The sequence below is a fragment of the Labrus bergylta genome, chromosome 15 (assembly GCF_963930695.1).
Source record: "Labrus bergylta chromosome 15, fLabBer1.1, whole genome shotgun sequence".
NCBI classification, from domain to species: Eukaryota; Metazoa; Chordata; class Actinopteri; order Labriformes; family Labridae; genus Labrus; species Labrus bergylta.
Genome location: NC_089209.1, coordinates 18,375,042 through 18,399,606, shown reverse-complemented (window position 1 = coordinate 18,399,606; position 24,565 = coordinate 18,375,042). Strand labels below are relative to the sequence as shown.

Here is a 24,565-nt window from a genome sequence, read left to right as displayed (position 1 = left end):
CTTTCAGACATATTTAAGAGTATACGTGTGTGTGTGCATGCATGTGTATCCATGCGCAGGCATGTAGTGTGTACTTCTACAAACGTACAAACGTACAGTACTCAGAGGATCTACAGGGGGTTTCCAGGGCAAATTGCTCAAGAGCAAATAAAACTTTCCATGGTGCAATAAAATGTATGGAGAACGAACAGGAGGGACATTGGTGTGGCTCTAAAGGTGGGAAACAACCTTGAGAAAATGTTGAAAAAATATATACATAAGGGTTTGATATATATATGCTCTGACAGCAGTTGACTTTCCCCTGTAAATAAAGAGGAGTATCCCAAGCATAGGAAGTTCGAAATGTTAAACAAAGTACATTTATTTAAGAATTATAGATTGTTATACATTTTTGAAGAGCACTCTTCCTGAAAGGTGAACAATTAAGTTATATCATGTTATATTTTAAGTATGAAATAGAATTGATGCCAGTAAAAAAAAAGTACGCTGGAAACACATTTTACTTGTGGGATAACACTGAAGCTGCTGGAGTTATTGTACTGTATTTCAAACTATCAAGTGAGTGAGCCTGTGAGTGTTTTCCTTTTTCTTTTGTGATCTGTTTGTTCGTTGGAAGCCGTCCCTCTGCCTTTGGTCAGACAAAAGTGCCGCGTTGAGCAAAACCTCCACTCCACTTTTATGGTCTGTGTGGGCCGTCCTATTTGTACATGCTTAGAGCAAATTAGACCAGCAGCTGTGCATGGCCGCCCCATTCCATGTTGGCTTTTCATGATAAAAATATGCTTCGGTAAACCTTGCAGCTTGGATCCAGAAATACACGGCCCGTTTCTTCTGGCACTGACACCTCTCCCTATTTACAATCAGAACTTCCCTTTTCCGGCATAAAATGATAAACACATAAGGAGACAGAGGGGACAGAATAGAGGGGTGGGAGTAAATGAGAGGGGTGAAGGGAGAAGGCGAGAGAGAGAGAGAGAGAGAGAGAGAGAGAGAGGGAGAGAGAGAGAGAGAGAGAGAGACAGACAGAGAGAGAAGGACCACCTATGCAGATGTTTTCCACATGTAGAAGAAAAACAAGCTGCAGCAAGAAGAGTATGAGGAGAGGGAAGAAAGAAGGCTGCACCTGTTGTGGGGTGATGATCTGGCCACGGGTGACATCAGACCTTGTAGCTTGTCATGCTGCTTGAGTCATTAACCGACTAAAAGCCATTCAAGGCTCTTTGTATGGATTTCAGGATACAACATACTTAGTTTACATGGATGTAAATCGGAGAATCCTTAATATTTGATCCTGTAAACTTTAAAATTTCAAGGTTGTCATGGTATGATTACTCTTTGTAAAATTCAAAATCTATTTTAATAGAAACGTTTCATTTAAAGGAAAATAGTTTGCCTAAATAGCATATAAAAGTGCAGTTTTACTGAATATGATGCCATTCAAAAATGTAGAAAATATATCTTGAGAAAGTATAGAGCATTTTTCAAAAATCTTTCCTTGCTACAGCTTGAACATAATCGCAAGCTTTCATAAGCTGACCTGTGTGTACCTGGATGTGACACGTTCTGAAAAGAGGTACTTTACTCTTAAATATTTAAATCAATATCACACACCTGCCTGATTTGCATTGATCAGTCAAGTCTCCCTTTATGTCTTGGACAGTCGGGAAAAGTGTTGGGTAAATATGATTTCTAAAAGTGTGACAGGAATAAGGAATAGTCCCAGTTTGGGATTGAGTTCTTAGGCTAATCATCCATGATTACAGCCTTCAGAGCCAAAAAACACTCAATGTGAAAGAGGTTGTTTTCATCTACGTGCTGCGGCAGCACAACGTGCTGACAGAGTTACCTATTCTCCCGAGGGCTCTCACTCTCCTTCTGCCTCAGCTGGACTGGCCCTATAGCAGGTCTTGTAGCCCCTGGGGACTGTCCTGGGAGACCTGGACAACATTGGCAGCAGGCATCTTAGGGGTGTCATTTCGCTGTGGCAAGCTATGGACAAAAGCATCTCTTGTTGTCGTAAGCTGTATGTGGTGCTTCTTTCCCAGTCCTGTGGAAAGGAGAGGACAGCCAATAACCGATGCCAAACAAACCTGCTCCAGCTCACCTGTGCAGTGAATGTGGAACCGAATGACCCAGATCTGGATGGAAACCATTGCAAATATTTCCCAGCAAGGACTGTGGAAGAAGCATTTAGAAGGGCCTTCTCAGTCAGCAGGGAATTTAAGTAACTGTAAATGACTCTGACTCCCTCCCGTTTGTGTCATCTGTTCCCCGAGAAGTAGTAAACATTCGGTTTACCTTCAAACTATCCAGCAAATACCTCAGTAGGATGCAAGGTGTCGACTGAAGTGTAGTAAAACTGCAAAATTCTGTTTATCTCACCACTCGCTGAAGAATGTATCTCACAAACAAAGCAAGACAAGAGAAGGACTGTGTGATTAGAAGCAGAGTAGAGTTGTTGTTGATGAGCAGTGAGTCTGTTTATTGCTTTCTCTGAGCTGTGCTTTGCTGTGCTGTTGGCAAGACAAACCTCTTTTGCCCAAACTACAGCTCAGTTTAGAAGCGAAAGCCATGTAGCAAATATTTGGCTTGGCCACAGAATTTGAATTATATTGGCACAGAAAGCCTCGAAATAAAAAACAGCAGCCTTGGGAACAATTATGCAAAGTGAAACGTGGTTAAACCAATTGCTACTGGTTTTCCTTACGATCCGAAAGGGAGAAAAAAACACATTTTTTCTTTTTGCAGAGTTTATCTCCCTTCATAAATATGTTGAAACACTTATCGTTGCCATGTAGTAGTAGCTATAGCTCATTTTTGTTGCGCAGTATAGCTTCTTGGTTTTCACACAGCCTTAAAAGTCAACACGTCTTTAAGTATGTTCATTCATGTGAGCCCAAAGCTGTGGTGACTTGATGGTCCATTTCAACCACAGATAAAAGCCCATAACAAATAACTTTTAATAAATGTCTCGTCGGTTTCCTTACAACATAAAATGCTTTGAAAACACAATAAACATAACGTGATATAAACAGTAATCAATTCTCTTCTAGGGAAATTATTAGAGGATGATTCATGCACTCCATAACAAGTTATTTATTTTCTCCAAGCAAATGTATTATAGAGCATTTCAAAGAGGCCAGCAGAATGATGGGTGATGTACTGAAAAGTTGATAAGTCTGATCACAGGTTACTTAAATGTAAGTAATGCTGTACATTATGGCAGTAATGGATGTGGTTACTGTGAATGAGCGAGGTAATGTTTAACAGACTCCAGCTCCACTCCAGGACAGCCTTCAAGCAAATCTCTTTCTCATTATTTGGAGATTTTGGCAGGATGCTTAGAATAAGTTGGAAAAACGAACTATTATAAAACCAGGAGCTTACAAAACCTTACAAACCAAAAATATTTACCAGTAATCACATATATCTATTAATATATATTCAGCGTATAAGTAGAATACTATAAAACTACCGTTGAGTAGTTTTAATATACGATACCTTCAAGGGTATTGTCTTTTACTTGATTACTTGTCAAAGAAAAAAAACAAGGTTGTTAAATTATGTTTTTTCTATCAAGAGCTACATTTTTCTCAAGCCTTAAAGCCACAGGCAACATTTCCTCCACATTTCGGTTAGAATAGTTAAATTTTTATCATTGCATATCACCCCAAAAAATAGATTATAATGTTCTGATCTGTGTCTGTGATATCCAGTATTTGTATCAGGGTTAGCTTGCACTTAACTGTCCAATCACAACAACTCTGTAAAAGAACTCTGGCATCGCCCGGCTTCTACGTGACTTGTGTCTGCAGCTCTCTCCTTGGGCTTGTTATTCCTTTATTAGAGTAACAGGAAAGTGGACAGGGTCAGAAATCAGGTAGAGTGAAGGGATGACATGCGGCAAAGAAGCCCCCCCCCCCCCCCAGTCGTTACAGCAGTATATGGTGTTGATGTTGTGTACGGCTTGTGTGTTACATGCACAGGCGGGTCTTTGATATTTAGATGGGAAGGCACTGATGGACTACTACACTATCGTTGTACATAACATAATTATCTTTTTCATTGTGTATTTGATTTAATTCTCCAGGTATCAACTTCCTTTCATGCTGTTATATTCTCTGTTACATTCTTTATATATAGATTTATTTTTTTAAATCCAGTTGCTCAAGGTTTTAATTAGGTGTTAGTTTGTTTTTGAGTTTCAAGAACTTTTGACAGAGACTTTTACTTGTTGCTATGGTTACTTATTTTAGAGACAGCCTAATGGCATGTAGCTGGCACATTTATTTAGAATGGACAGGTCCACTCGAGCTACTCGGGGGTTTAATCAGAGTTAAAAGAATACCCTGCAGAGTTGAGTATTCACTTAAAGCATGGCATTGTATATGGTAAATTTAAAAAATAAAAATTTGGAAATCATAGTTATTTGGAGCACATCATGAATTCTGGAGCTTCATACCCCACTTACAAAAAAAATAGACTTTAAGTTTTACATGATGGCCTCATCAGTGCGGCATTGACTGGCTCTTCTCTCATTAGCCATTGAATTCCCACCTGCAGAACACAAGAAACACAAACTCCATTGCTCTCATTGATGCAAACACTAACACTGCTAGCCAGCTAGCTAGCTAACCATCATGCAAACCTTTAAGCCAGCTTTGTTTGCTCACAGCTGAGGCTCAAAAGAAAGGCAGGACCAAGGCAGAAAAGGGCCAGCTTTGACAATTTTCACACAAAGAGAGCACTGTTGGCTAACAGTGAGCGGCCTGTTTCTGGGAGGTTTGCACTGTTCCTGGGGCCCATTTCATGGAACAGTTAGCAAGGCCAAAGGCAACCCATGGACTGAAGTGATAGTTTAGGCCTTCAGGGCCAAACCTGGGTCTGGCCCTCTGGCTCTCCCCTCTGTTCCCCACCTAGTTCAGAGGCTTACACAAAGCTAACTGGGGACACTTAGTCCTGCAGGTGTCCTCTCATAAAGACCCACATCACATGGGCTGGTGGACTGGATGACTGTGTTGGCTTGTTCGGGTTGTTTTTTTTCCCACCTCACAGGTGTTGGAAATTTCAAAACAATTATCAGATTACAGACTAGTCTGGATTAACTCTTAAGTAACAACATATTTTGTATTTTCCAATTTTGGAAAAAAAACAATAGTTTTCTCCAAAATGCAATCAGTTAATTATCTTTCAGTTTAATGCTGTTAATAGTTTATGATAGCATTTCTTGTCTGTAATCTGATTGTGGTTGGCTACAGTTGCTTAGAGTGTAAAGGAAACTGGGATTTATTTTTTGGGGTTTTGGTGAAAACATCAAGAAAATTATTAATGCTAAGATTAACTTTTAAAATAACAACCCTGACCTTATCTTAAATAGCTGCTATTTAAGATATGGTATTCCACAGTGTCAGTGTTCAAGAGGACACTTCCTTCATTACATTATCATTACTGATATCAAAAGGAGCAGTCTTTGCAATCATAGGATGTAGTTTTAATTTGATGGAGAGCCCAGAAATACAGTGTGCACAGGGAGAAGGGGAAAGAGGAGAAAAAGCATGCCAGTAAGGACAAGAGAGAGAGATTAATATCCAGGCTTCTCTCCTCTTGACCACAGAGTAGGCATGAAGAGCCCGGCGCCTCATTGATGTCAACCCTAGCCGTGCCTGTCCTGTAGTTTTCAGTTTGGTTTGGATAGAACAGGCGGTCTGGCCTACAGGGGCTGGGAGGACAGGGCCCAGGGTTTCCCACATCACTCAAGGGCCTCTGATAGGCGGTCACACAGGCTGGTAATGACAGGGGGAGAGATTTAGTATTAAAGTCTCCTCTACTGCCTCCTCTGCTCCTTTCTGACATCAGACTGTTAAATAAGGGGATGAGAGCATTGCATGGCCTATTGGGAAGGGAGTTAGACCTGTCTTAGGGATATAGCTGTGTGTAAGAAGGCTGGCTGTATTCCCCCGGATTGTTGCTAAGACACACACTGTATACAACATGGGGGAATTTGGGATCTTGCATGTGCAATCGGTCAAGGAGGATGGTGATAAGATTGAAGGAGGAGGGAGTTGCATATACTAACATTGTGACTCATACTTAGTGGTTTGTAATTCGCTAGGTGGACTCTAGGTCAGCAATGCAATGATATGCGCCAAGGCTACCAGTTGAATTATTTGTAGCCTTTAGTTGTTTAGCTGTCCTGGCTTGCCATCACCATCCAACGTACAATACCAAGGGTTACTCCTTGGTTATTTTTAGAATATTATAACATTTGAGTTCATGACTAATGAACTTGAAAAGCCAACAAGATACCTTGAGACTGGTTTAAAAATGTCACATACTTGAAGGTAAAAGAACTCATTGTCTTTGCCCGTTTGCAATCCATCCATACAACCAAAACTCTGCAACATTAAAGCAGCCGATTGCTGCACCTGCATCCACAGATCATCACACCATTGTGGCATTTGAAGAAAAGGCCTCAGTCAAACAAGCCCCCCTGACCTTCTCCAGCTAACATAAACTAATTAGGCTGGCTCTGAAAGGATGGCCTGCCATTGGATTAATCAGCCTCCACAGATCTGGACCATGCAACTCTGCTCTAGGCAGCTCTCCCCACTAGTACCTCATTATCTCACGTTTTCAAAGGAGCGCCATGGCGAATAGCAGAAGGGGTTGAAGGGATGGAGAAACGGGGAGGTGGTGGTGCAGGAAGGGGCTTCCCCAGTTCCTCTCTTCTCACATCGGACTCAGAAAGGAAATGTCAAGCGTGAAGCACAGAGAGTGGTCAGTACTGCTCAGTCCGGCAGGCAGCACAGAGGGGGTCTTTGTCCACCATCACTTAGCGCCAATTACAGCCCGTCAAAATAGTTTTTCTGCTGTGGGGCGACGTGTTAATGGGCCTGGAGTTGGGTGTGAGGAGCGACCTTGTCCACACACACCAACCAGGGGTCAGGGGTTAATAGGGCCCCTCTGATGTGGCGGATGAGATTTCGGCAACCTTTAGCTGGTGAGAGAATGCCAGAACAAAGCCTGTAGAATGTGATACAATTAGGCGGACAGCTAGCCATCCTGAATGAAGTCGGTCTGTAGAAGTGGGACGGCTGCGTAAGCAGGAGCAGATGGGCAGCCAGACGCTTGCCAAACAGGTGCCACAGGAGGTCAAAACCCTCCCAACTGAGAAAGAGGACACAGGTGAGGACACAAACACTAGCCAAACTCAAGGCTTTTTTGTAGTGAGTGGCAATTAAAATCCTGTTAGACAAATGACTCTTCTTGAAACAAAGAAAGTCCCTTTGTACTTGTGAAAAGGTCAGAGATTATCCATTCTTCTGTAGCATTTCCCAACCCATTCCTGGCCTGCATGCCTTTGGACCGCCCTTAGTCAAAATTGTAAGTGTTCTACTCTCCCATATGAGAAAGTGAACTTGGTGTGATTGGCAAATTACCTACACAGTGTTTCCTGAGTTTAAGTAATCAGTGATTATCTGATGCAGATGAAAAATATTCCTGGCAAAATTAAATGTTCATAACACTGAACTGTACAACGTGTTGCTGGTCTGGGCATGTGAGCACAAAGCCATGCCTCCCTTTACACTGTAAGTGTGGGAACAGAACCAATGCCAAACTACCCATGGGCCCTTCGAAGGCCCATTACACTCTGCCAGGGAGAGCTGGATAATTTAAAAAAAAAAACCCTGAACCACACTGAGCAAATCCAACCACATGCAAGCCTGTGGGAACTAGCGGATGACATATATCCGCATATAAATACTCTTTAAATACTTTCTCCACTTATTGGTGTACAGATTGTTCCCCCCACTCAGTACTCCTGGAAATGGTAGTGGTGATCTGGCCCCCATTTTCATCTACTCAATGTTGAAATAAAGGAGGTGATTGAACTCAGTCTCCAAATTGGATTTGTTTAATCTGCATCAAGTTTGAACATCCTGTGTAAACACAAGCGTGTGCAGATGCCGGAAACACCATGGCTGGAAGCATAGATGCCCGTGGTTGACTTTGGCAGAGTATCAGAAGAGCAGACAAGGAAATGAGACCTGAACAGAGGCTGGATAACTTCCATTGTTACTACAGGGTCCAAGGCTACCTCTTCAATGTACAAATAAGTACATTGAAATGGTATATCTTGATTATTGGTGACACATGACTATAGTAAGAAGACTTTTTATAACTTTGGTTATATACAAAGTAAAGATCCTCTTAAATTAGATTGGTATTACAAACATATGTCTAAAGAGCCAGTAAGTCTTAGACTCACAACCTCAGGGAACAAAATCTACAGCCTCTCCCGTAACCTTTAAACCAAATTCTATGTTGGCAAATGATCTGGAAGCAAAATTGAATAAACACAAACATCATTAAGAGTTCATGTGTTCCAGCTAAACAGCCCTTTGGTTAGCCTCTCATTTCCTTAATGGCTTTGCAGGCGTATTTCACCCCCATATTAAGTCACAAATCATTGGCAACAACCATGGTTTCCTTTTCCTTGTTTTCCTCAGAGATAAGTGAGAATATGACTTTGCCTTGATAGGATTTATTTGCCTTACAACAAAGGCTGCATCCCTTCAAACCCAACTCATTAGGGAGTATGTTTTGGGGAAGGGGGAGGAGAAGTGAAGGTCACAAGAGGTTAATTCCAATTGCAGTGCCTCCTTGAAGAAGCATGACAGCATGTCTCCTCTGCTCACAAATTGAATGAGTTCTTGGTGATCAGGCTGACCTGATTTCATCATATGAATTGAACGATTGAGTCTCTTACTCATATTCCCATATATTTTCCTCCCCCCCTTAATTTATGTATTCATCAGTTTAATTTTTAAGGGATTTGAAAGGAGTTTCCTCATTTGTATACTCTATTAGTTCACTCAGGATAGTAATAGTTGTAACCGCTAAAAGATTTGTGGTATTATGTCTTCCCCCAAAGGCAAATCCAATAAACCGAATTCTAAACCTCATTTGGATGCTCTGACAGTTTCACTGTTTTATGTGATTTATTATGTCCGATGTCTGGCAGGGTTGATATGTGATTGTGTTGCCCTTGTTCTGGTAGTTGTTTTTTATTGGTTTCATCAGCAAGAGCTGCTGCTTTATGACTTATCTAAGTACCACACCTTGATCTTGAAGAAAGCAAATAGAGCAAAGGGGCAGAATAAAAAAGAATCAGAAGGGACAAAGGGGTGACTGCAGAGTGGTGAAGACATAACAGCAAAGAAATAAGGAAAGTATGTGAGCATGAGTGAAAAAATGTGAGGCAGAGAATGAAAAATAAGAATGAAAGAGAGAAAAAAGAAAACAAAGACAGGCGAGAGAGAGTGAGATGTGGGCCATTCATAGGCAGACTTCTCTCAGGGATCTCGGGCCAGCACACCTGCTACTATTCACTTCAGAGGAAATAGACACTCTGTGGAAGAGAGGCTCTTGGCCTGGGGACAAAACCGCTGCAGCGCCAAATTAGAAACAGGAAGGACTGTGGGTAAGGCTCAGATTAAAAACGCACTCCCCACATGGACTCAATATACTGCAGCCCTGATCCCGCTCTGGAAACCCAAAACCCAACAGCACTATTTTATGTCCCAGTCAACAGAAAGCCCGCAGTTTGCACAGTGACAGTACTGAGATTCAGTCCAATGTCAACCCCTGAATGTTGGTAAACTGTTGCCCTCTAAACGCCGCCCGTTATAATGAGGAAAAAATTTGTCATAGTTTACTTTATCAATATCCGCCGTCACAGCAGTGGATTACAACTGCTTTTTTTTATCAATACTGCTTTGTCCTAAACAGAGGACAGTTTACTTCATGAGTCCAGTCATGAGGAAATTATATCGATGTCAAAGAAAACCAGCGTGGGCCTGGGCCTTCCTTTTCTCCCTTACTTGCCTCTTTTTGGTCTATACCATTCATCAGCACCAGAACCAGATGAATGTGACATACACACATAAAGGGAGGACGCAGCGCTGAGTTTCCCGCAGACAGCCATTAAAGCAACTAATGTTGTCAACAGGCAGCTAGAAAGAATTAATGATCCATAACGCACTCTATAAAATGAGTGAAACTGTAAGAGGTCTTTGAGTGTACCAGAGAAGGAAATGATTATTGATATATGCCTGCTGCCTTCCTCTTGCAACCCTTGACCTCTAACCGGTTTCTCCTCTGCTGATGGTAGCTATAAGGCATTTCCTGCCTGTCCATGTACACATTCTATCTGAGGGAGAAAAAGAGCAAAAAAAAGAGGGTTGGTTTAAAAAAAAATACACCTCTTACAGCCCAGGATAAAGGCAAAAACTGGGCACTCATTCTCATGCAATATTTCCATTTACTCATGGGCCTGTCCAAGTCGTGTGTTTCCCTCAATCTATCATTTTCACTGCGGTCACTGATGGTAGAAAGGCCTACTATAATTATTCCTACAGATATTGAGGACATCTAGAGGTTGTTTCTCTTCACTGGAAAACAAAACTACTCCTCTCTCATAAGGTCAAGTTTTCATTACGTTAAGCTCGGTAAGGATTCTTACAAGTAATTGAATGAACAGACACACATAGGCAACAAGAAGACATAAGAGATGATGGAAGGAAAAGAGAAAAAAAATCACAACCATCTTGCTTAGGAATCAGTTCCTAAGCAAGATCAGTTCCTAAGCAAGATGGTTGTGATTTTTTTTACATGTTCTATTTACACTGATCCTCATCCTATGTCTGTTTGATGTACCTTTCATCAGGTCATCACTTAAGTTATGAAGGGCCACTTTCAATGCAGGTCTGCTGGCTGATGTTTGAGTCAGGCACACTGTTGGATGCACACACATAAATACTCATGCATGCATACGCAGGTTATGCCAGATGGGGAGTGTTCTCAGTAGTGCAGCTTTAAGAGGAAACCTGCCATGACATCACCTAGTGGAGTGCAGGTGCAGGGCCGGGACAGGAAGTGAGTCACAGGAAGCTTGGTGAGGCAGATTTTGCCATGTCGCTGACAGGCTGTGGGAGAGAGGAGGGAAAGAGAGTGAGTTACGATTCAAAGCTCTGAAATGGCTGGGGTCCTTGGGTTTTTACAAAAAAGAGGCTACTCTCATCTCTCCATGCAGTCAGGTTGATGGACTATCCTCTAAAAATAACTGATGGGCTTGCAAAAAAAAAAAAAAATCTACAACTGTCAAATTAGTTTTGGAATAATAGACGAATAAAAAATAATATTTTATTTGCTCTCTTTTTACAGTTGAATATTTTCCTTCTTTTTTTTACCTGCATTTTAGCAGCATCTGATCAACTAAATATGAAACTTCAAAATTGTTGTATATCATCTTAATTTTGAGGTATTCTTTAAACAATTCCTACTCAGCCCATTAAATGAAAAATCACTAGTGTTAATCAGCATCTTATCTGAGCATTTTGAATCTGCATTGCCTCAGGGCAGAAATATTTGTCAGATTTATTGAATGCATGGATTGATAGATGGATGGAGGAGATAGTGCGTGTGTCCTTGCAATGGCGGACCAGTGGTTTATACAAAGCTTATTACGCTAATGAGAAAAGTGTGGGGAATGGATTTGTCCCATACCACCCAGGGAAAGAGGTCTGTTTTCCCTGGTGCACTGCATCTGGAAGCAGCCTCCTGGTAATCTGCTCTAAGTACAAAAGGTTCAGCACCAGCTTGTTCTCATAGACCACCAAGCAAGGCTCCAAACTCCATCACAGGTCTCCTTTCATAGCTGGGGATCAACTGATGCTGGGTGGACTGGGTTCCGACCGAGCCTGGAGCTCCTCAAGGTGCCGCATCAACATTTTGCAGCTTGTGATAGTGATGTTGGTGTTAGCATTCTGTTATCCTAAACCATGAAGAGGTTTATGTAGTCTTATAGGCGCAATATTTAACTATGTTGAGGGGGTCTTCTCTCAACCGGAATGTCAGGAGTTCGATCTCTAGCGCTTGTAGCCACATATGCAATGTGTCCTTGGGCAAGACACTTAACCCCAAGTTTCTCCTGCTGCTATGTGAGTGAATGGGTGTGAATTGGTAAGTGGGACCGGCTTTGTAAAAGTGCTCTATCTAGTCAGAGGACTAGAAAAGTGTAACTCTCGTCCCTAGAGCCGATGCGCAACTGGGTTGCAGTGTCACAGACACGGTAGCTTCAGTGTTTAGCCAGCTCTGCATCCTACTTGAAATCTTTCTTCATTCTAACCTCTCTCTATTTTACAAAATGATCTCTATTAATCCTAGTTTTACCACATTTCTGGTCGTAGAGCTTATTAGAAAAATTACGAGGCTTTTTAGGTTGGGTAGAATGAGCTATATAACGAGTTTGCTTGCCCCGCTTCCAACACTGCAACACCTGTTGGTTTGCTGTTTGCCTGGAAAACTGAGGGGCATCCAAAACAGCTTTGTGGGGTTGTTTTTTAAAACCGCCTACCTTTATACAAATCATTTCAGACCAGAAATGAAAATAGAACGAAGACATACTAGCTGTTGACTAAGAAGTCAAACCTTTATTACCTTTTTTATCTTTATTGCAACCACCAGATGGAAGAAGGTATGAGGCATTGTATTACATTAAGACTAAGCTAACCTATAGATGAGTCCAGGGAAACCGTATGTTGACAAACTGCTATTACTGCGGTGGTGTCTCCCTACAACATCTGCATGTATTAATGTGAAATTTCCTAAGAAGTGAACAACTTTCTCCTTTGAACAGTACTTTCTATGTAACTTTACTTTTTACAACAATGTAAAAGACATCAGAAAGTGGGGAAACAGTTATAACAAAGTTTAACTTTAGAAGAAAATGGGGAATGCACAATAAACCATGCAGAGGACTAAGATATTCTTCAGAGGTGGATCAAGATGAGAATATTATAATGATGATAATGATATTTTTGCCCTCCCTGAGTGTTCTGTAGATGCTATTTAGTTGTTCAATCTTGTATCACGTTTTTGTGCTAGCGAGTATAATCAGGTAAGAGCTGCATAATGTAACCATTACAGACCAGCAGCATTAGGAAAAAAAAAGAAGAAAATATGCACTTAATAAATTAATATCTATAAAAGTGTATTTTGCAATGGAAATAGTCTTTGATGATTAAATGCAATTGATAAAGCTAACTTACATCGTGGAAAACAGCACTTCATCAGCAATATGTGGCAAATGGTTGAGTTTAATAAAAAAACAATCTCCATTATGTAATCAGGTTGTTAAACAGTGTCTAAAATTGAAGATCTAGATATTGTAAAGATCGTCTGATTAATGTTCCTTCATCAGCAGCTGTCTGACGTTTGTAATCCAACTATCCATGCTGCTGTCGCAGTCAAAAGACAGCAGCAGTTGCCTCTGCAGTCATGGCAGTGCCCACAAATCGTTCGGCATATTTGCTTATAGAGACTGCATGAACATTTCATTCTTATCTTTAGCATCAAATTGGATAAAGAAAAATAAAGAGATCAAAAGATATTACTATGTGTTTGCCTGTGTAGATTAAGAGTGAGAGTGTGAATGTGTTCTGCTTTATAATGTAGCTATTTGGCATTGTTCACTCTCAGCTTTCCACTATTATATGTCATATAACAGATGTATTCCAAGCTTTCTTTTCAAGCCAACTCAGATTGAGAACATTGCTGTATTGTTGTACGTGTAGTAATGCATGAGATTTACTATGCCTGAGATTGACATTTATTTAACAGGCATGCTGAGGGATGTCATGTAGCTCTATTTGATTGATCTCTTCACTTCCTGCTACAAAGATGGAGGCCGCTCCCATAACCGCACAACCCCTTTCAAGCTGAGGGTGTAGGAGACGCCCTTCAGCAAGGTTCCAGGATCAGTCAGGTCCACCATCCCCCTAGACTGTAACCATCAGAGGAGTAAACACTACACTGACCTTAGATCAGTGTCTAGAGGCAATTCCATCCTCAAGCATGTTTTAGAAGCCCATATGTGGTCCATATGGAGGCCCTTCCTGTATCCTCTGAAATGCAAGGTCCACTTCCAGAAGTCCGATACCATTTGATCAGGGAATAACATTTGAAAATGAAGGGAAGGGGATTTTTTTTCTCTTTTTATTGCCTCCTTTCCCTATCATTAACTGTCATCAAATCAGTGAGTTCAAAAAGAAAAGAGAGGGTACTGTCTATCTTGTCCGACGATCAGAGAAATGTGTGTATTTCACAAATTCCTTACATGAGACATGTGCATCTCTTGTGATCACTTCTCCTGATCTGTACCCTATTGCCCATCAATTAACAAGTGTTAAGCTTAAGGTCTTGTCCATCCTCTTCGGTTGCATTGACTTATTCTCATATCATGATGGCAGACATGACTGCAGCATATGCATAACTCTACCAAAGTTTAGCTGCAGGATTATTCTGCTGTGAGTGTAAGGCTATATAATGGTCTCTTCCACTGGGTCTCTGCCAGAGGTAATGACTTCAGCATGTCATTTCAGGCCAACCTCACTAAGATTGCATGGATGATTAGCTCTTACAGTAATGGTAGCAGCAGCAGAGGATATTTAAGGAGCAAGTTAGCAAAGTTTTCAATTATATGCCTGTCTTTTCCAGCTTTTATACTCTGAATGTAAAACCACATTTTGTTAAAGCTCCTGTGAGGAGTTTTTACAACAACTGAAATAAATACTGTCTCTATATGACCTATAAAACCAAATGAGATCATCAACAGCAATTGACTATTTCTAAATAGTTGTCTTTAATGCTTGTAACCGCTGCCGTGGAGTAAGTGTCAAAAACATTTCTGACGCTATGAAGAAACACTCTTTTTTTGCATTTGCCGCAGCAAATATTCACAATGTGTAATACATTTGACTGTTGAGAGACGGCAGGATGTTTTTTGTCTACTTAAGCATTAACAGAACAAAATAAGGGAATAGTCCACAGGGTGCACCAATATCAACAGAAAACAAGAGTATCCCAAAGGAGGTTTAAATCAAAACTTGCGTATTTGCGGCAAATGTGCCCACAGAAATTCCTCACACATATGTGGTTGTACATGCAGATATATGTATAATGAATGATCAAAAGTTAAAATTGTGTATGTAGAAGTACTGTCATCTATGCAGTGATTCTGGAAAAGTCATTTCCATATTTTCTCAGCTCCTGAATCTGTGGATGGCCGTCTGTTTGATGTGTTCAGAGCTGCAGCACAGATGCCACAGTCTTAGCTATGCTGGACGTCATCTCACTAGCTCTTCTCAGAATACAGAGAAAAAACACCATGTGCACCACCTCTAAAATTAGTGTGTGCAGCACATGAAGAAAAAAAAGTCGGAGTTGGAAATGGCTCTTAAGTGGCCACTGTCCCTCCTTAGTTCTTAAACTTTTTCGTGTCCCACTTTGGTACAGAGCCAACTGAGAGCTCCCAATATGACTGAGCCCTGTTTCATCAAAGATACACAACACACAGCATACTTTCCAATTCTGGATTGCCAGCCAGAAATCTGGAAATCTGATTTTATAACCTTATGATTTGGGTTGTTTGGAGTTGCAGATAGTTTCGGTGTGGTTTGCTGCACACCAAACAGAAACGTACAAGCCCTGCCACGCTAGTAAGTCCCAGCTTCCAGTGTTATGCTCATCAGTTGTGTGGCTACTCTGTTGTGCATTTGTGCGTAAACAAAGACAGCGAAGGACACCTTTAACAGATTTACCAGATGTTCATGGAGAAGGAAGGGGAAAATATGTTTTTCAGCGAGTGACTCTGCAGAGGTCTGTGTAGCAGGTGAAGAGAGTATTGCCAAGAACACATTTCTCACAGTTGTGCTACTATAACTAAATAACTAAATAGTGGAATACAAAGAATCACACTGACTCAACTTTTGCTCATTCGCAGTTCTTTGGTGTCATAAAATTCATGGTTTTGTAGTTCATTCTGTGCATAAGCTGGATAAAGTGATCCAATGTCTAAAACATGTTTTCCATATCAACCAGTGGCTGACCACACTGGAAGTCTCTAGCCCTGGACGTCGTGATGAGCCTGGAAGTCAGTCAGTAATGGCACAGATAATAGGTCCTTATTACTTTGACCCCCAACCCCTGTTCTTAGTGAGAAGTTGAGGAGTGCTCCCAGAGGAGCTGTCTAATACTAACATGGCGCAGAGAATGAGTCACCCCAGAAGCAGGAGAAACAGTGGCCAACTCAAAGTAAAAACTGGCACCCGGTTCAGCTGGGATGGGGTGAAGGAGGGAAGTTTCGGAAGTTCTACCCATGTGTCACCCACCCTGTGTGCAGTATTTCAACCCAACCCAATGAAAGGTTTATGGACTTGAACTATAAAGGCTACCCACTAAATATAACAGTTTTTAAATCAGAAATCCCCCAAAACTTTTCTGGGGTTTTGGCTTCTTGTGTTGATTTTTATCGAATGTTCATTAAGTGTGCCATGGAAGTGACTTCCTCCTGAAGTCCATTAAAATGGTGCTGCTACTGGCAGGGGTATGTGCAGCCCATGTGCATGGCTGTGGTATGGTGGGGTCCACAAAGGAGAAATGGACTCCAGATGGGACCAAGGGGGGTGGAGATGCAAGGTAGAATAAAATAACACATGCGGAAGATTCAAACTGAAATGTGGAAGGGGCGTAGGAGGTGCCTGTGTGTGTGTGTGTGTGTGTGTGTGTTTCTGTGTGTGTGTGTGTGTGTGTGTGTGTTTCTGTGTGCATGTCAGGAGAGTAAAAAATAATTTGATAGTTGCATCATCTTGAGTAGACGGGTGCAATACACCCTCAGAGGATAAGAAAGGGTAAACAGGTCTGATCTAAGGCAGATGAAAAAATGTGACATTTCAATGTTTTTACTGCCCGTGAAGAAAGTATCCCGGCTCCTTCTAGATGTTTTGATTTACATTTCCTATATAAGTAACAAGCATATCTTTGTTCAATGCACATTTGTTTTTGAAGAGAAAAAGCCCACCAGGAAACCCTTAGAATAGACGATTGAAAAAACAACCACGTTGGTTTTCCATGCAAGCATATGCATGTGTCTGAGATTGAAAACCAACATTCCACGGTCCCAATGTGCGCTCACATAAAAAAAACATTCTATTTAGAGCATTTTGTGCTGCCTTGTGATCCCTCCAAACCCTTTCTAATGCAAACACAGCAGAAATCTCAGTCAGTCAAACTCCACAAAACTCTCTGTTTCTCCACTCCCTCTCATTATCTGATCTGCTATTGTGGCAACACTATAAATTTTCATCTGCGTCTTTCTCGCGCAGTTTCATCCAATTCAGTTTGGTCTTGATAGTACAGCCGTAATTGCAGTATGAAGATATTGACTCAGGTGTTCAAGCTTTCAGCTGTCTTTCTGCATCATAACATAGTTTTGATTGCCACTCATCTCTCTAGTGTTTCAGTGGATAAAAACTACTTAGACGATTTTTGGGTCAGTGTTTGGTGCAGTTCATTTCCTACCACCGAAGAGTTTTGACAAGATACCCTTTTTTTGTATTCAGTGTGGAAAACATCAAAACCTTATGACTCAGAGCTGAAAAGAAAAGGCAGCCAAACTCTGAAGTGTAGGTGAATCTGTCTGAGCATGTGCAGTATGTAGACAGGAGCAGGTGTGTGTTTGTTTGTCTTTATTAATTAAAGTGCCAGTAGGCTCTTTCCATACTTGAGCGCCTGTAGAAGTATCAGTTTGCATTCTTTCAGTTCTAAATCTCACCATAAATAAACCCTATTTCAAAGCCCTGCAGGTTCTTTTTTTTTTTTTAACCCTAGGTTAATAATGGTTGGAAGCAGAAAAAACATGGGAGCCTGCTTGTAGAAGGGCCTTCCCAGGGATCTTTGCAGTGACATGTAATGCAAGAAAACATGCTCTGGTGTTTTGCTAATCCTCCCACGGGAGTCTATCACATATGTGGGCTCGTAACTTGTCACTCCTGTCCTGTGACCCTACACCCTCCTGCAGTTCATTACACCAGCAGCAGCCTGACCCTGCTCTGTCATTTTCCTTTCTACACTTTTTCTATTGTTGTTGGTTTCCAGTTACATTTACCAAAAGAGTTCAGTGCTTGGTTTGCAATCAGTGTATAGTTTGAGCTTCTTGTCATGGGTTGTGTTTTTGCAGCTAATTTCTGTCAGAATTCGAGCCCCTGCGAGCCAGCCACACACGACGGCCCTTGACATCGCTTCATCAACAAAGGCTGATTCATGTTAGTGGGTCTTGGAAAATTGGAGCGACTACATTTTTCACGATAAATACACAATATTTATTTACAAATAAAGTGGTTATAATAGAAATAAATACAAAATAAAAATCTGAGCATTATACTTCATGTGGTATTGCACCCATCTGAAATGTACATCAGAAATACATTTACGAAACCAGTAAAAGGAATATTCCTCTGATTAAAATATTTATTTTTCCCAACTTTATGTAGACATAAATATATTCATATATAGTTTTTTTTTCTTCTTCCACAATAGCTCTGTTCTCTTTCTTTCATATAAATAAACGTCTTCATTGGGAAACCGGGTGTCAATAATAGCCTCTGATGTCTCTTTCAGTCTCTCTGGCCCACTATCTCTTTTCAGTTTCTCACCGGCAGCCACATCCCTCTACCACCATATCCTGGTAGTTTTTCAGGATGACCTTCTCGTATTCATCCAGGTACAGCAGGGAGATGGGGCTAAGGTCTGTGGGCACACAACAGGCTCTGGGGATGTTCGAGTTGACTGAGTTGACCAGGGTCTGCACTATGGCATGATTGGTAGAATTAAGGTGGTCCGCTAGGGGGAACGGACATTCCCCATGGCAATAAAAGGCGTGGTAGCCAGGGGGTGCCACTATCCACTCGTTCCACCCCACATCACTAAAGTCCACGTACAGAGCATGTCTCTTGCAGCTGGCCTTGTGCTGGTGCTTCCTGCGCTGTTTGCGGAGTGCCGCCTGACGTTTTTCCCGTGTGTGGAGTACCGAGTCCCCGCGGCCGTCATGTCCATACGTCACCAGCAGAGGCCGAGCCTGAGGCCAAGAGTCCTGGTCCTCATGCAGGGACCTGCTCACCCTAACGTGTCTACTACTTCTCTGGGCATGTTTGCCATCCATCTCACCCTTCTCTGGATGATGCACCTCTACCATAAAGCCATGGTTGTGGCCTTTCCCAGAGGTCCACTTAGACACAGCGGGGCTTACGTCAAAGCTCTCCCAGCGGCTCAAAGAGTCCTGCACTAGCCGAGTGTCCAGCAAACGTGCCAGAGGTTCCTTATTATGAGAAGCAGGATTTCCAAATATCTCATAAATGTTGATGCGATGGAAGCCACCAGAAGGAGCATGTTTACTGCTGCTGCTGTTTCTGGAGCTGTTTTGGGGGGTTGCAGCTCCCATGACCTGGTCCCTGTAGATACGGAGCTCTGCAGAGGTGATGAGCTCCTCATCAGGGATGGTGGTGAGGTTGAAGAAGAACTGCTGGGTTGTTGTGCCTTTCAGCCTGGCCAGGGCCTCCATAGACTCTACAAAAGATAGCACAGAGACAAACAGTGTGAGAGGAATGCATGCCAAAACTTAATGCACAGTACAAGATTAAAAAAAAATCACACATTTAATTAAATCCTTGCTGGCTTCATGGATCCACTGTGAGCAGGATGGTTTCCCACATGGCTCACTCACTCAAATAGAGGCACACAACGTGCAGCCTTCTTTCTGTGCAGCCAGCCAAGCTGCCACGTGGTTATATTGAGTGGGTGTTGGCCATTGTCACACAGACATAACACAAGTATCAACAATTTGCATGTATGACTCAGTGAAACAGTAACTTGTCATGGTGATGTAATACTGTCATTAGTGTCAAGCTCATAAATCTACCTGGTTAAATGTCAGGAGATGAAAGCAGAACACTTCCATCTATTGATAAGATCAAACATGCTAGTCAGCCTGCCTTCAGATGACACACTTACCCTGTGAGAATTGGCTGCTGCTCAAATGTCCCACTTTTAAGTGCTCATGGAAGAAGTTTAGTCAAATATTGAAGTACCATCAAAGATAAAGAGCAATCCAAAAAAACAAATGGGAAATAAATGTAAAGGTTGATAAATTTGGGAATTAGATGTCAGCATAAATGCCGACTAATTCTTTAATTAGCTGTTAAAAAGTCGAGCGAGAACAGAGAATACTTTTTACACCTAAACCATAAAGAATCTACACCACAAATGACTAGCTGCAAATCTTCTTATATAATTTTTGGCAAACAGCTCTCAGTCTTGAAATACGATCCTATTCTCTGAAAGACAGCTGACACCGTGCCTATGAAATAAATACATATTTATATGCTTAAGCTGATTGGTATTCCCCTTTATGGTGTGCAGTAAAGGACAAAAATCTTGTTAAAGGCTGTAATTTTCTTTCAGGCAGCCTCACTTTGAACTCTTCCTTTATAAAGATCTTCGTTGATGTATAGACACACTTTTTCATCTGTTTGGTGTGGTAAAATAAACACAAACTTTGAACTCTGCGCTGTTTCAAAGGAGGCATTTAGGAAATTCCACCATCTCATCCTAAACCTCCCTCCAGAGGCACAAAGACCTCAATTAGGCCTATCACGACTCATTTGATGTGGGAAAGCCCCCTGTCTCTCATTCCCTCTCCTCTGTCCCCAATCCCTCTCTTTCTTTCCTTCCTCAGCTCCCAAATCCCTGTCTCCCTCTGTTCACTTAGCCCCAAATCCTCTTTTCTTTATTTCTCCTTCTCTGTCACTCCTTCTGTTTCTTTCTGCAGTGGTGTTCTCACTCTCTCCGTCTGTTTGTCTCCGGGTGTGTGAACAAGTCGAGGCTTGTCAAAAACGTGTGAACCACAGATATGAGTGTATCAACATTCCTAATTTCTTTTTGCGCTGCATGCCAAAACAAAAGATAAAGGCTAATGTTGGGTCATTCATCATGGACCTGTCTCTGGCAGCCACTTCCTGTGTAATAGTGGATATGTTCTATTCGGCATGAGAAATTGTTTGAAAACTGATAGCAGGGGAACTAATTATTCCAGTGAAATTAATATCATCAGGCAGATGTGATGAATGATTAGAGCTGTTGGCTTTGATGTATTGCGCTAACATCTGTAGATACATGCTTATTATATAGAGCAGCCGGCAATTGCATGTCTCTTGGCATGGGGAGACTAACAACCCTGCAGCTCTGTTAGCATAGGATGAAAGAGCCAAAGGGAGCATATGTAAACACAGTCTAAACACATCGGTAATGGCCGGTGGTGTCAAGGTGTGCGCTGGCTGGTCCGGAGGTTTCCTGCCATGGGCAGGGAGCACTCACACAGCCTGGCTGTCCAGGCCAGGCTTGTTTGTAGTGTGTCAGTTTAGCCACTGGGTGTCATTGCACCAGGCCTCTGGAGAGCACCCAAGCAACCACTCAACCACCCCTCTGACTCAGCCCTGGTGGAAACTTCCCCACTCAAACACTCAAGACTCTGTATAAGGAGTCTGTGTGGAGCCCCTATGGACTCAGTAACGTGTATGTAGTAAAACGGGGGAAGTCTGGGAAAATTGAATGATAGAGAGTATATATAGCTATATATATTTGCCAGTAAAAGTTATTTTTATCATAAATTAATCATGTTAATATTAGGCTCAGGTACATCAAGCAGCCAAGAGGTAAACTGAATTTACAAAAAGAACATCAGACTTGTTATAAATTCCACCTGTTAGATATTTTCAACACTTTAAAGCCACTTCATCATTAACTTTAAACGAATGCACTTTATCTAAGACCTCCAGTGAGTGAACCTCATTCATCTGAGCAGCTGCCTAGAAAGTAAAATTGCAATTGAACTGAAACGCTGAATTCAATATCGAGCATATAAACTAAGCCAGCAATTTTGGTGTTGGTGGAACGTGCGTAATGGCGCACGGAGAGAGGGTTGAATTGGAAAGAATAAGAGCACCCCCCCCCCCCCCCCCTTTAATTTCAGTCCTGCTAAAAGTGACTCAGAATTCAGTCTGACACGATGACTTTGTCGTAATGCGTGTTAGCGTAATGTCATGTCGTGTGTTATTGAAGTAACAGGGTGATGACTATCACCTGCGCACAGGCACACCGCCCTTTATCCCGCTCCTGTGGTGCGTGTCTGGAAAAACTGTTTTCAGAGCCCACGCAAACACCATCAATTATTAAGAAACAAATTACCCCAGGGATACCACCGCCCCTTGATGTTTTTGAAGCCGGTGGCAGCTGCGCCGGGGGAATGTTTGGTTAAAGGTTGCATCATTTCATATATTAGAGTTCATTTAATTGTGCATGCGATGCTTGTTTGTAATTGTGTCAGTGCATTTTACGCGCTCTCGAACTTATTGAAGCGTTACAAATAACTCCGACGCGTGTCACCTGTAAATGACTAACGCTCCATGAAACAGTGAAGACTCTGAAGTTCAGTGCTGACGCTCTGAGTCATGTTTAAATATAGGTTTGGGTTGTCTGAGAGAGCTGAGCAGCTCTCTGGCTGACAGGTAAAGGTATGTCACTAATACATACCTTCATGGTGAAAGCTTCTAATCGTGTTGGCCTTGCTGGCGGCTCTCTCTGCTTGCTTCCCCATGCTCTTGGGCCGTTTAGTGCTGTGGTCTCCGTTTGCAGAATGCATGCGGTAAAGGTCCACCATGTACTGTGGCACCACGGCTTGCTTGCTCGGGGTTGGCCTGCGCCTCAGTCCAAACATGTTGAGTAGCCGAAGCTCAAACTCGTTGAGGAAGCTCTCCGACTGCTGTGGGGTCTGCTTCCCGGATTCGCTGTACTTCCTCCGGCCGACCTCGGGGATAAGTCCCGTAGCACCTTCCAGCGACACCTGAGCGAGCAGCAGTACCATGAGAGAGCGGACCACGGCGACCATGATCAGTCAGTCCCTGTGGAGAAAGTTGGTTTCTGTCAATACACTGGCGCTGAGGTATTGACATGAGGTAGACTTCACTGTAGCATTCCCCAAACTGTGGGATTCTCCCATACAGTAGGAGTGATTGAGGGGAGAAGACACCTCTTCACTTTGAAGTGAAACAAAAAAAAAAAAAGGCGGCTGTGAATATCAGCCCCCCCAGGCAATATAGCGCGTCTACGTGAAACACAGGGTTGATCTTAACATGAACAGAAACATGGAAATATCAAGGTGCAGGAGGTATGAGAGAGAGGAAAAAGAGAAAAAAAAAAGGGGGAATGTCTCGGTAAAGAAATCAAAGAAAGTAGTGGGGGAGACTGCAGACATAAAGTCTCCAATTAGAAGAGATAAGAAATCGTGTTTGGTGAGTTGATATGTAAAGGGAAGAAGGTCTGCGTGGCTTTAAAGATCCCACGAAGTATGAAAGAATGCTGTCAGGGAAAAAAAGTAAGAATAGAGAGCAACAGGAGATGCATTCAGACAGAGCTACAAGCGTCTATTTGCAGAGGCTTTGACGGTCATGTATAATCATAAGGGATAGAGTTACTTCAAGAGGCTCGCAGGTGTTAGATCTGACGTGCGTAACAGAGCCAGATGTAGCCCGGGACAAGACATAACAAACATCAAAAAGTGAGCAACATATGAGGAATACGACCTCTAAAGTGATGACATTTTTCAACTGAACTTGTCCCTTAAATAAGTTTTCTTTGAAGTTCAAAAAATGGGAACGTTTTTACTTTTACGCACACACCCTGGAAGTCTCTCTACGTGGGGTAACAGTTGTTTTACATCTTGAGTAAACTTTTTCCTCGTAGTGAAGTTATTAAACACTGTTGACGTGATTTAAGATAAGGTTTTTTTTTGTGTTTGTTTTAAGTGTTAAAAGTCCACTGGTTAATTTTACCTGACGAGGAAGCGCTGTGTCCGGTCGTCGTTCCACCTTTGAGCTCCGATAAATTCCACATTAATTCCTGTTAAATCCACGCTGCTTCTCCTTGGGGGACCAACGACAGCCCATGCCCTTCGCCGATCGCCTCTCGCACATATTCTCACCAGCTGCAAATCGGGTTAGGTCTTGGTCAGCACGGAAAAAAAGGGAAAAAATAAACGTGTGTTAAGTCTATGAGGAAGCGGGTTCGCGTAGGCAGGAGCGATCTAAGTATAAAGCATCTTGGTTGAACATCTTCAAAAAGAAAAACAGTTCGCTGAGAGAAAAGTTGAGCAGAGCTCCTTCTTCTCACTCAAGTGTCGCTCCTTTTGGACCGTGTTGCTTCAGTTTTCGAAGCGCGTCGCCTCTCCTCTGTGCGCCACAGCGTAGTGGTTGAATTGATTGGTGCCTTCTCTTCCCCCTGCGACTCTTTTTGTCGAACAGTGATGTCACCAAGGGGCTGTCAATCATTTGTCCACTAAAAACACCTCCCGCAGGACCTCTTACCCGGAGGCTCCAAACTTTTTTTTTTTTACATCTAATGAAACAAACACACATTAGTGGGTCTTTGGATACAATTTGGTCACAGGGATCTTCAAATAATGATTATGTTTTAAAATAACCCTGTCCAGAACACTATAAACGACTTAAATATTCATGTTTATACACATATAGTATGTGTAAGCTCTTAAATCTAATATTTAGACAAAAGGCTGAACATCCCCCTAGATCCTTCCTGACGATTGTTCCAAGAGTGT

The 24,565-nt window shown here is 42.1% G+C and overlaps 1 protein-coding gene across 1 annotated transcript; it reads right to left on the bottom strand.

The window, feature by feature from the left end:
• Positions 1–18,197: 18,197 nt before the first annotated feature.
• On the bottom strand, positions 18,198–24,216 carry bmp2b (bone morphogenetic protein 2b). Its single transcript, XM_020632426.3, has 3 exons — positions 23,784–24,216; positions 22,486–22,853; positions 18,198–19,464 (listed from the first exon to the last, which is right to left on the bottom strand). Exons 2-3 carry the CDS (start codon positions 22,838–22,840, stop codon positions 18,551–18,553), a joined length of 1,269 nt encoding a protein of 422 aa, XP_020488082.2. The 5' UTR covers positions 22,841–22,853; positions 23,784–24,216; the 3' UTR covers positions 18,198–18,550.
• Positions 24,217–24,565: the final 349 nt, after the last annotated feature.